Source organism: Dipteris shenzhenensis, chromosome 10 (assembly GCF_047967505.1).
Source record: "Dipteris shenzhenensis isolate YYH24624 ecotype China chromosome 10, Dip_SZ_1.0, whole genome shotgun sequence".
In the NCBI taxonomy this organism is placed as follows: domain Eukaryota; kingdom Viridiplantae; phylum Streptophyta; class Polypodiopsida; order Gleicheniales; family Dipteridaceae; genus Dipteris; species Dipteris shenzhenensis.
The window spans coordinates 33,822,005-33,834,922 of NC_141605.1; the positions used below are offsets into that span (position 1 = coordinate 33,822,005).

At 45.8% G+C, this 12,918-nt stretch overlaps 1 protein-coding gene across 2 annotated transcripts in view; it reads right to left on the reverse strand.

The window, feature by feature from the left end:
* Positions 1-2,112: 2,112 nt before the first annotated feature.
* DGS1 (dgd1 suppressor 1) overlaps positions 2,113-12,918 on the reverse strand; it is a 72,402-nt gene continuing 61,596 nt past the window's right edge. For both annotated transcript variants that reach the window (XM_087380377.1, XM_087380378.1), the window contains exons 10-14: positions 12,073-12,101; positions 3,363-3,486; positions 3,113-3,223; positions 2,925-3,025; positions 2,113-2,616 (exon numbers count right to left, since the gene is read on the reverse strand). In XM_087380377.1, coding sequence (XP_087236503.1) covers positions 2,499-2,616; positions 2,925-3,025; positions 3,113-3,223; positions 3,363-3,486; positions 12,073-12,101 — 483 coding nt within the window. In that variant the 3' untranslated portion in view covers positions 2,113-2,498. The remainder of the gene's footprint in view (positions 2,617-2,924; positions 3,026-3,112; positions 3,224-3,362; positions 3,487-12,072; positions 12,102-12,918) is intronic.

Genomic DNA, 12,918 nt, shown 5'->3' on the forward strand with positions numbered 1-12,918 from the left:
TGAGGCCTTTTTGTCTCCTCTTTGCCCTTCATTTTTCCTTCTTTTTTCTTCGTTGTGTATGCAATCTGACCACCTCTGGTAAGGCCGATTCTATCCTCCTCTTCTCCATGACTCAACAACGAAGTCATCACAATCTAAATTGTCAAAGATATTGTCACTATTCAAAATACATGGGAGGCAAACTAGAGAGTAGGATTCCTTTCACATCATTGTCGTCCACTTTCAACCCCAAGGCACTCAATTGGTTCATTACTGCTTGCGGGTGATTCATTATTGCTTGCTTGTTACTAGCTTTGAATTCTTCATTTCGACCCAAACAAGGCTTCAACCAATCGTCCAATTCCCATCTTAGAAACATCCACGTGATGGAAGTACTTGATTCCCAAGGCACATCCAAGTATTCAAAGGGCTTTTTCATTCTTCCCATGCTTGTATCTTTTGAGATCCTTGATTGTTGCTAGGCATTTTCTCAAAACCAGATACAACTCCCTAGAGGCGCCCTTCTCTATGAAGAAAAATTTGACAAATAGCTACCAGGAAGAATTTCAGCCAATTAACTTCGACACTGGGGGCTCAACAACTATTGGCTTTTCTTCCTTCGACCAACTATCCATGTCTCATAGCAACTCCACAAGCCTCTCAGAAATCCCTACGAGCAAGCTCAAACTTTCAACCTCCAAAACTTAAGTTCATCGACTGCTTTAGAATCGGATGGTTCTAATACCAATGTTAGGTTATTAGAATTTAAAGTGTCATGTGCAAAACACTACTCAGAGCTCTTTATCATAATCAAATCGAACACATAGCTCTCTCTCAACTACCACAAAAAATGAAATGTATACAAGAGATGGTCAACACTGGAAATGAATCAAAACACAACTTGTATTAGACTACACTGGGTGGCACACCTTTACTGAGTTTCTAACCACTCTAAACATGATTCAATCTAATGACCCTACTGACCAGAAGACCGGTCTCAACTACCACACAAAATGAAATGCATGCAAGAGATGGTTGACGCTAGAAATGAATCAAAAGACAGTTTGTATTAGACTAAACTAGGTGGCACACCTCTACTGAGTTTGTGGCCACCTTACAAAACTCTAAACATGACTCAATCTAAGACCGTACTGACCAATTTGTATGTAAGAGATGTTCAACATTGGAAATGAGTCAAAAGATAGTTTGTGTTAAATGAACTCGCTGGAACACCTCTACTGAGTTTGTAGCCACCTTACAAGACTCTAGACATGACTCAATCCAAGGACATACTAACCAGAAGACAAATCACTACTTTACAAGACTTTAAACATGCCTCAACCCAAGGACCCTATCGACCAAAAGACTGGTCAGTCTACATACTACGATACACACAAGTGTTGACTCTCAACAATCAACCAACTAATCAAAACATCACGCAAGTCCAAAAAGGATCGACCTCACAGCCTTCCCTTCATAAAAGCTGCAACCCAATTGTTGAGCCTCATTCAACCCTTTGTGCCACATTGTTGCCATGCAAGCTCATGTGGTTATGCATGCACGCGATGAGCCACCTCGTCCATTAGTTCAATGACCCTTCCAAACCTTAGGACAAGGCCACTCCTCCATTTTACGTAGGACCAAAGCCACCTCATGGGAATTTACCCAACACATTTTCTTATGTGAGGCCTTACTTTGGTGATGGATCAAATGTGAGTGATAAGCTAGTTATGAATAGTGATATTAGGACAAACAAGGTTGCCTCCTTTGCCCAACTCTCTTGTTTGTACATTGGAGATGTAAAGGATTGGAGGAGACAACACAACAATGTAGGGGTCTAATTAATTGGTTATGCTCTTCTTTATTTACCAATTGCACGTGATGGATGCTGTGCTTGGACAACCAAGTGGTTATGGTTATATTAAGTCAATTTTGTGAATCTCAAAACATGCTAGTGAATACTGCTAAAAGATATGTTAGAGAGAGAGAGAGAGAGAGAGAGAGAGAGAGAGAGAGAGAGAGAAGAAGCAACAACAACTTCAACAACAACACAACACAACTACTACTACTTTATAAATCCCAACATAAACAAGGCACCACAAGAACAAAAGACGTGCATATTCTTAGTGAGGCAAGAAACGAATTGGGAATGGAAATTGGAGCTCCCCATCCATGCAGCGAATCAAACCGATATCGGCTGTCCATACTAAATTACACAATGCTCAAAAGGCAACCGTGTGATCCAGCGTCAATATGGGCTCTACTCCACACTAACAAAATTGATTGTGTTAACATATGGAAAGAGGATAAATTTTCAACTCAGAAAATATCCAAGGCTGACATTGTGGAATTAGTCATTGGAGCTTGGAAACTAAATCCACCATCTGCTGGTAGTGCATTGACATGAACAAGGATCTGAGTTACTCTTCTCAGAATGTACATATGTTGGTAGAATTGTTTGGGATTAATCATATGAGAATGAGCTGTAGCACAAAAGACTCACATTCACCTTGAAGCATTTATGATCGTCTTGCTGGAATTATGCATTCATAGATTCGCTCCATACGAGCACTAATGGCAAGTTTGTTGAATACTTGAACTTTTGGCTTTGCCAGGTCAAGGATGTCTCCACGCAAGCTGCCATGGACATGCCAGTTAAAAACCATGGCATTTGGTGAAACGTGTTGCATTCTTCACAATGATTTCACTATTTTTAGGGCCTTTCTGTCTGTCTTTTTTCAGGCACAAGATCAAAATTTACAAAACAATGGAAGAGGAGAGTAATGGCAACAAGCTGCTGCATTGACTTTCTCATAGTGTTATCATTCCTACAATACTAACACTGAATTGACTTGTAAATGCTGGAAATACTAGCATCGAACGACTTGTAAAATTAAACATCTTCTCTCAAGATAAGGATCTGTAAGCTATACTTCACATTATACCTTGACCATTCACCAGAGGCTACCGCATGACGTTCTACTGCTTTATAGAACTGGTCCAGGAGGTAGATCATCATGCCATAGTGCCATAGCACCTCCCCTTCCTTCATAAAAAAGCAACCATGGTCAGAATCACCCTCTTAAGAAAAGGAAATACTGAATTTAGACAGAAACCAGTCCTGATGCCTTACTTTTCCCTCATCAATCAAGATTTGGTATGCCATGATGGTCTTTTCAACCTCTGCCAGCAGCATTCGCCTATGCAAATGAGAAGCTCTACCTCTGCCCTCAGCCCCTTTACTCTGTGTCATTCAGAAAGAAAACAAAGCAAAAGTTCCACAACGATCCAATGAACAGGCACCAAGATTCCAGGAAACAAAACTCTGCTCACAATCAATTATCAGGGCACAAATATTTTATGAAAAAAGACAAGATCCTCACCTGCAACAAAGAGACCCTAAGAAGCCACCCAAGAATCACAGCAAAAAGAAAAGCTGGCAATGCAGCTAGGACTGCAAAGTTGATCTCATTTGCACGAAGGATTTGGTTTAGCTCCAGCATAGCCCTGTGACATATATAGAAAAGATTCACAGCCATTGCTCTGGTAAAATTTCACTATTTTGTTAAAAAGCTAACTACTGCCATGGATACTGTTCCACTCTTCAACGGTTTTGAATGGTACATTTCCTCTTCTTAATCTAGATAGTACAATAGAAAACCCAAGAAACTCAGTGTGTTTGGCTGTGTAGCCGATGCATACACACCTAATCGATTGAGAAGCAAGCTAGATGAAAAAGGCACTAAAATACATTTTGTTGGCTACAACAATGAGAGCAAGGCCTAGCGGCTCTACAATCCTTAGACAAGAAGGATTTTCATCTGTGCAAATGCGATATTTGCAGAAAACTCAGATCGGTCATGGACAGCTGTATACAGGCACTTCGGATGTGTTTGAAGGGTTGATACTACTGGCAGTTGAAGGCGCTTCAGAGCAGTACCAGGTCAGGAACATAACGTATGCAGACTTTAAAAGGCACTCTATGGCCTGAAACAAGCCCCACGGGCTTGGTATGAGACAATTTATACAAATTTTGACTAATCAGGTTCTTTAAATAGTCCAACTGAGAGTACCTTTATGTCAAGAAAGATAAAACAGACTTGCTGATTATCATCATCCTGTATGTGGATGATATGCTTCTCATTGGCACAAATGAAGAGAAAACTGCAAAATACATTCAGGGACTGTTGCAAAGGTTCAATTTTCAGGACTGCAAGCCTATTTCAACTCCTATGGAGCCAGGGTTGAGGCTGTCCATGCATGATGCTGGTGAACCTTTTGATGCTGTTGTGTACCGTCAGGCTGTTGGATGCCTTATTTATCTCTGCAATTTCCATCCAGATATTCAGCTCAATGTATCCCAGTTGAGCAAGTATATGCACAGCCCAAAGAAACAGCATTGGTGTGCTGTAAAGCGTGTTTTCAGATATTTGCAGGGTACTCAAGTCTCTTGGAATGTTCTATGCCAGGGGGGTGACTCTAAACTTGCATGCTTTCAGTGATCCAGATTGGGCTGGTGATTATGACACTAGACATTCCACCAGTGGAAATCGTTTCTTTTTTGGCAATTCATGCATTTCATGGGAAGGCTCAGTAACTCCTTAGAGAGGCCTAGGAAGTGAAGAATGGGTGGATTCCATATCATCTAGTATGAAACCGTGGTAACATGGAATGAAGAAAACCAAGAGTGAACCAAGATAAATTGGGTTGTGTTTTGACAAATGTCTATGTAGTATTCGGAAAAATAAGCTGGAAGAGGAACACCCCTCTAACGAATAGTAGACTCCGGAATGTGACCATCCTCCAAATTGAGACTCGGTTGGATCCTGTGGGGGTGAGAATGACAATACATCTCACCACTTCTATATGCTGCAAATCTTGGACAGCTCTCAACCCTTATTGTTTGTCTCAGGGGAACAGGAAATCCAAATGGCTGAGGGAGTCAAGGCCACTACCATGTGAGCACCTCTAGCTTAACCACATGGTCACCTTCAGAACTATTTGTCCCCTTGTCAGACAATAAGAAACGGCAACCCACTTGCTCGGGAAGAAGAAAAGAAGGAAACAATTTTAAAGAGAAAGCAAGGATCAAGCCTAGCTGAACAGTCCAATCACTGCTAAAAAGCTTGATTCAGAGAAGCCTCGAGGGTCCAAAAGTAATTAGAAGAGGTTCAAAACGGCCCCCCAGGGGGTTTATGGGAGCGGGGAGGGGGGGCGGCGGGGGCAGGGGGATTTCCGAAGCATATTAGAAAGAAAGACCAATGGGTCTCTGAGACTGTGAAAAACCTGGGGAGCTACTAAACGAGCATCCACACCAATGCAGAAATGCAAAAAATGCAAAATAGTAGCACTAAGTACAACATAGTCATGTCAGTGGTCGACTACATATCAATCTCACCATCATCATCATCATCATCATAAGGACATCAAGGTGGGCGAGGCGGCATGAACGCGGCAATAGGGTGCTGTTGGCCGCTCACAAGTGTGGCCCTGTGACGTCTCCTGGTCATAACTCTGCATCTAGCAAGGGCTACAGTAAACCCTGTCAGCTGGGCTCCAACTCTGAACAGGGACGAGATATCCCCAAGTGTAATCTGTGCGTCAACCCTCTGTCTGAGCTGTCGAGTCGCTGGCTCTGGGTCACGATCATGTCGAGGTCTCGCCCTGTGGTGGGGGTCCCTGTGGTCTGGCAGGAAGAACTCCGTGATGGAGCTCTATGAGGGGTCTATCAAGGGAGAGGTCTGCTCATGTCACCGTGATCGAAGTAGCCTCTCGCGGTGCCTGACTGCCTCATCAATGAAAGCCGCCACCCATCTCTAGTCTGAATAGGAGAGAGAACGAGACAAAACCCCAGTGCTATCCCTGAAGAGGTAGTAGAAGCGCCCTCGAACCTCATAGTAAACAGGGCACCTGAAGATGAAATGCTCCTCTGTCTCAACCTTTTGTGTGTCACACAATGTGCATATGCGCCTCGCCCTGGGTAGGCCCTCTGCTCTGCCGCTCTCGATACAAAGTCTATGTGAAGAGACCCGAAACTGCCCAATAGAGATCCTTAGTGAGTGGGGTAAGTGGATCTACCTGTATCCTGGTGGGTCAATGAACCCCTTCTCTGTAATATGCAAGCAGTGATCCCTGTAGAAGTTGAGCTTCATTGGAAGCTTGCTCGGTCCCACCCAGGTACAGAATGTGTGTAGCTATAAGAGATCCTCACGAATGACCTGGTTGACCTCATGTGGCCGGAGGGGAGAAAACGGAGCGTCCATACTGTACTGGAAGGGAGGGAGTCTATCCATGTGGAGCCCTAGTCACACAAACTCTCTCTCTGTGCGTGCATATCAGCACCTCTGGTCCCCTCCTACTGAGAGAGTCATAGAAGAGGACAATGCTAACCATGGCAGTCTCCTGCATCCAGAAGTACAGCTCGAGATGTGTTGAAGATCATAACCTTGGTTTTACCCAGGTTGACCTTCAAGTCATGGGACTCACAAAAGCACTGTAGTGCATCAAGGTGTCTCTGGAGCCCCTCTGTGGAGGACCACAAACATCATCTACGTACAGCAAAATCCGAATCAACGTGCCAGCAAGAGAACATCCACCCCCCCTGTGTCTGCATCACTGTCTCGAGCTCGTCTATGTAGAGGCCAAACAGGGTAGGTGATAAAGGATACCCTTGTTTGACCCCAATAGTACTCATGATCTCGTCTGTCCACCCAGATCCTGCCCGGACTTTGCCTGTCACTCTCTCGTAAAGTGCCATGACAGCCCAAATGATCTCCTAGTCATAACCCAAATCCTGTAGGCGCCGGACGAGGTGGGCTCTCGAAACCATATCAAATGCCTTGCGAAAGTCCACAAACCGTCTGCTTTCGTGCCCTCATCTCCTTGATGATGCATCTGAGTGTGAGAATGTGATCCATGGTTCCATGATCATGCCGGAACCCAACCTGTCCCACTGCTCGTCCTCTACACTCCGCAAATCGGCTGACCTCGGAATCAAGCACTGATGCATAAATCTTGGACATGACATGTACAATCATAATGAGCATGTAATTCTCCGGGCTCATGGGATCCCCTGCCTTGTGTATGGGCGAAATAGTGTTAATGGTCCGAGTGCATGGAAAACCCAAACAGACAGCCTCATTAGAAAGCTTTGCTAAGATCGGGGCTACGAGGTTAATCCATATGCAATGAACTCAATGCATAGTCCCTCGTGATTCTTCGCTCGGCCATTATGAAGTTTCATCACAGCATCCTTCACCCCCTCCTTAGTGAAGACGATAGAGGAAGTGGGGCGTGGTAAATGTGAGAGGTCAGGGACTGGCTGATCAGGGATCTCATATAGTGTGCCTGCGTAATTATACCAGACCTAAGTATTAGTGAGTGGTGAGGGCGACCGTCCCTCAAGAACTCTACGCCAAAAGTCCTTAGAGTTGTTACTAATCAAAATGTTTAGTAGTTCCTCCTCGTTCCGACAAGTAAAATCTAGTTTCTTCCTACGTACCAGTCAACGATACTCGCGTAGCGTCTCTGGTTCGTTCGAAAGACTGTTTTTGGTTGTGAGTCTGAGATGATGGTGTAAAGCCTTACACTCATCATCGTACCAACTATTGTAGGGTACGGTCCCAGGTTGTGGTGGGCGGGTGGAGCGAGTGGTGTGAGGGGGCAGCTTCATGTAGTGAGCGGGTGATCAAGGCAGCTCGGTCCTCTAAAAGGAGTATGAAGTCAATATAAGTAATGAGTATGTACAAAACACCTAAGTAAATAGGTGAGTGATCGCGGTCGAAGCGTATATCATGATAAATAGAGTAAGAACTCGGTGGGGTGGAGGCAACGGTGCGACGGGGGGTGGAAATGCTAAAGAATAGGTAGGTATGATCAGCCCCTGAAGGAAGAGGTGCTATAGTGAAATCAGTGATGTGAGATGTGAAGGCAGGGCATCCCATGATGTAATCAACGCCGCTAGAACCTCCCCCATGTGGAAAGCATGTGAGAAGACGAGCCATCTGCTAAGATCATTATAAATAATGAGATCATGCATCCTGCCGAGGTCCAATAAGGCCTGCCCATAAGATGTGACCAAACCTCATCTGTCAGTCGAAAAACGTAGTATACCTGCATCCTTAAGGTCAATATCTAGCAATAGAATGGAATCATCTCTGAAGTCGAGGAGTGGTACCTGGTGGGCCCCTGTCCTTGCGTTGAAGTCCCCAACTAGGAGGACTTCTCTGCGGCTCAAGAAGTCAACAATCCACTGATAAAGGCCTGCAAATGGGGATGTGTCGGATGTGTCGGATTGGACTCAAAATTTGCACACGTCCTAAACCCTATGGTCTCCATGCTCTTGCAAAGTTTGAGTCCCATCTCACATCGAATGTGGGCACGGGGAGGTCAAAGAGTCCATTTTCACCCCATGCACCTCGTTACATACATGAATGTCTCAACCTCATCTCGAATATCTCTAGCAAAGTGGGATGTCTCGGGAGGGAAGTAGCATACTGCGACAAACAAATCTCGGCTGTCCCCGTGTCGGATCCGGATCCAAAGGAACCTGGAGTGTGTATCCCTCTACTCTACTGAAATGGTCCCCAAAAGGGTGGATCTGTAAAGAACTGCTTCTCCTCCTAATCCTCGTACCCCCCCCCCCCCCTGTGTCTCTAGTCTCATCTCTGTAATCAGACTCCCAAGTGTACCCGTTGCCAACCGGTAGTGGACGCTCTGGACTCTGATGTGTCTTTGTGTAAAAGACTATGTCTCAACCTGTGTAGGATTCCAAGAAGTTCCCTGGTTCTGTCCATAAGGTACCATTACAGTTCCAAATGGTGTAGGATAAGGTTTTGGAGATCTGAGTCTCATAGACCCCGCCTCCCTATGTGGGAGGAGAGGTGGGTACCCAAGGGGGACCTGTAAGGAGTCGTCCATTTCGTACTACTGCCCACTTTCCCTCCTTGTGGGCCTGATCCCGCTACTGCAACAGGAAGCGCCTCTCCTCAACTTGTAGTGGAGTGAGGTCCTCATCCATGGAGATCGTTGGCTGGTCTCGCAGGGTTGACCTGCGCTGTGAAACCGAAAGTCGTGTATGAGCGTCATGGAACAATATGATCAGGGGCTGCTCTCGGTTGGGGTCTCTCCCCACCCGCCATGCTCTCTCAATTCTGTGCTCAGTCACCTCCAGAGTAGTGGCCACGAAGGCCGTCGCATCTGTCATCGATGTAGCCTCAGTGCAAGGGATCCCACATACTATGATGTTGAGAGCCTTACTGCCTCTCTGCTGCTGCTCCAAGAGGGTAGCCGAAACGGTTACCCTTGCAGGTTCCCGTTTGGCTACGTCGACCCATCTGAACGTCTCCTCAATTGCAGATTGCATGCTCGTAATCTGTGCCCCCATAACTGGAGTGCTCCCTGGGACTGCGTATAGCAGTGACCTGTCAAAGCTGCGAGATGTCCTGTCTGAGTCCCTAAATGAGATTAGCCTAGTCTCGAATAGCATGAGCCTGCTCTTGTATGAGACGCGCCTGCTCTTGGGTGAAGCGGGCATGCTCCTGTGCGAAGCGTCACAGCTCCATCTCGCGTTCTCGGATACTGTGTACCTCCATCAGCAAGTTCTCCAAGCCTTTGATGGATCAGCTCGTCCGTGTCCTAGCGGAAATTGAAAGGACTATGGCATGAAAGTGTGAGGGTGAGGCTGGAGGCTGGGTGATGACTAGGTGAGCTGGGTACGATATGGAGATGATAGTGTCTTGGATGAGGCGATCCCAGCAAGGTGTGGGAACGTAGGCTCACTGAGAGGCAGAGGAGAGAGAAAGTTCGAGGCGTAATGCGGAGCAATGTATGACCCCTCCGAAGTACGTGTCATAATCGGTGAGAAAGTTGTAGCAGGAGAGGAAGGGAGAGATGGAAGAGATGAAGTTAGCCTTGGAGAGGGGCTTTCAGTGTTGCACTGGAATGAATGGAGGAGTGGGCCTTTTATAGGCACTGCCCAGGCCCCTTGAGTTGACCGACCAGCAGGGTCGGTACCCTGTCTGGTGGCCGACCACATGGGCCCTAGAAAACCGACCAGGGTTGGCCCTGGTCGGTGCCCTGTGCAGTCTGCGCTGCTGCAGGAGCCTCCATGTGAGGCCTAAAGCCCTGTTTTACCTGCTGTTGCAGGCTGCAACCAGCCCGTGTGCTGGAGGCCTATGATGCCGACGTGAGTCTCTCTCTCTCCAGCCCTCCTACCTCTCACTGCCCCTTGTCCCCTCAAATCGGGGGCTCACAGGTGGGCACAGTGAGTTTCTAACACATCAGCCCGTGCTGGTAGAGGGAGCCCAAGGGCCATACAGTGAAAGGAGTACTGGAGTAAACATCATCTCTGAGGAAGACCAAAGGAGGATCAGCTGAAAAACTTCAAATCTTCTCCATTTGAAATTTGTATGGTGGATCAAAGGTTGGTAATGTTGACGGGTATGCTCAGGGATGTATGCATCAAAATCAGCGGAGTGTCCTTCACAATCACGTTCATCGTGGTCAAGATGGAGAATGAGAAGGGATACCACATGCTATTGAGATGACTCTAGTTGAAAGGTACCAAGGTTCTACATGATTGAGGAGGTGACACGCTCATTATTGCACATGAAAGGCAAGATGTGCGAATATCGATGGACAAAAGCATGGTCCAAAGGTATGCAAGCCTGAATGTTTGGAAGTGGCACATGCTATTGAGATGACTCTAGTTGAAAGGTACCAAGGTTCTACATGATTGAGGAGGTGACACGCTCATTATTGCACATGAAAGGCAAGATGTGCGAATATCGATGGACAAAAGCATGGTCCAAAGGTATGCAAGCCTGAATGTTTGCAAGTGGAAGGGGCATACACCTTGGACATCGAGGATAGGCTACTCGCCCTCAACATTGTGCCCCTTGCAACAATTGATGCAGTGCGAGAGCACCTCTATCCCAGGGGAGAGTGAAGTAACCGATGCCATGGGTATGGGCATGTCGCTAGCAGTAGCTGTAGATGAGGATGTAGAGGCTGTGGCTGAAACTGAAGCTGAAGATGAGGATGTAGCAGGGGCTGAGACTGAAACTGAAACTGAAACTGAAGCGGGGACTGAGGCTGAAACTGAAGCTGAAGCTGAGGCTGAGGCGGACCCCGCCTTTGCTTTGTTGTCAACTCCGAGTCCACTTCGGTTGTAGCACGTGTTCACATCCTCAAGTTTCAGTTGTGTTTGTTTCTTGTTTTTGTTGTCGTCTTTCTTGGCTTTATCCGTATCTTTTCCACCTTTCCCCATTTCTTTGGACCGATCCCTGTATCCTTTGTGCAAGTCTTAGTGCAGGAACGGGAGCGGAAGCATGAGCCCCCTCCATGGCGGGAGGCACACCCAATCCTGGGGACGGAAATCAATGAGGAGGTAAGAGGCTAGGGGAGAGGCTTGGCGGGGAGGGGAAATTTTAGGCAAGAGGCTAGGAGGGGGGTGGGGGGTAGGTTAGAGGTTGGCCGGGGGGGGGCAGCCGACGAGGAGGAGCAGCCAGCGGAGGAAAGGGTGGGGTAGGCGGATAGGGGGCAGGGCTGCAAGGTGGAGCTGCAGCAGGAGGGGAGCAGGAGCGGAGGTGGAGCAGAGCAGGAGAGGAGCGGAGCAGGAGAGAGAGAGAGAGAGAGAGACTATTAACGTCCATGGGAGACCACGAGGTCAAACACAACTGAATTCAGAACTGATAACTTTTGGGAAATGTACCTTACTATTGACTCCTAGACAATACCCAAGCATCTATAAGACCTATGAAGCAAATAATTAAAATGATTAGGAAGAACTGCATATCCCTTTTGAATGGCATACAAGTTGGCATAAAGGTATCCATGCATAGCAATTGTTCATGATGCCCATTTCTAAGCTTGCAGAACTGAACAACGGTGATATTACCCTCAAACTTGATTGAGGTTGACTAATTTACCAACATGCAAGTGATGCTGGTGATCAATGAAATCTACATAATCATATTCTTTAGCATGCCCATTCGTATGTTTTCCACATGTGATATTTTTCTCGAATGAAGTCAATGTCTAACAATCTTCAAATATTTAATTGACCATTGAAATTGGTGAGGATATACTTACGTCTCAATGTCCAACTTCAGTTTTTGAACCTGCAATACAAAACTCCACATTTTTACTAATATTAATCTCCAAAATATCGACACCTAATCTCATTACATTAGAAAAACCAAGTAATATTAAACCCATTTTGCATGTGTGTGTGTACGTAAATGCATACAAGTGTCGCTACCCATACAAGCTTCAAGGAACGCATTTCAAGCATTTCATTTCATGTCATTTCATGATTATCCATATGTGCATAGGTACACATGCGTCGCACGTGTGCATAAACATAAATTTCATATGCATATTATATGCATTGTGTGTGTGCATGTGTGTATGTGTGTGAGTGCTTGCACGCATATGCACATGCACGTGTGCACACACACCCCACAGAGGAATATCATCGCATGTTTATGCAACCAAAAGAGTAGTGTGCATTTTCTAAAAGTATGTATTTGTGCTTTTGCCAACAATAAACTTGAAATGTCAACAATAAACTTGAAATTTAAGACGTGGGACAAATCCGTGCATTGGATTCTAGTATATTACAATGTTGTGAGAATCATTCCACGGTATGCAAGAAATAAAGGAGATCCATTCCACATCTTTACTATGTAGGGGAAGCATAGGAGACAAATGGTATATAGAAAGTCAAGTTCCTCTTATAACTCTTGTAATCATCATTTTATGACCTTGCCTTTGCCCTATATTGGCATATCTTTAAGAGACGGTTTTTTAACAGCATAGTACCATGCTAGCTTCCCCATTCATACTTTCCTTGTCAAAAAAGGACTCACTAACCAAAAAAATGTTGGACCTCGCCCTAACTTTCTTTGAAACATCGTCCATGAATAGGCTACCTTC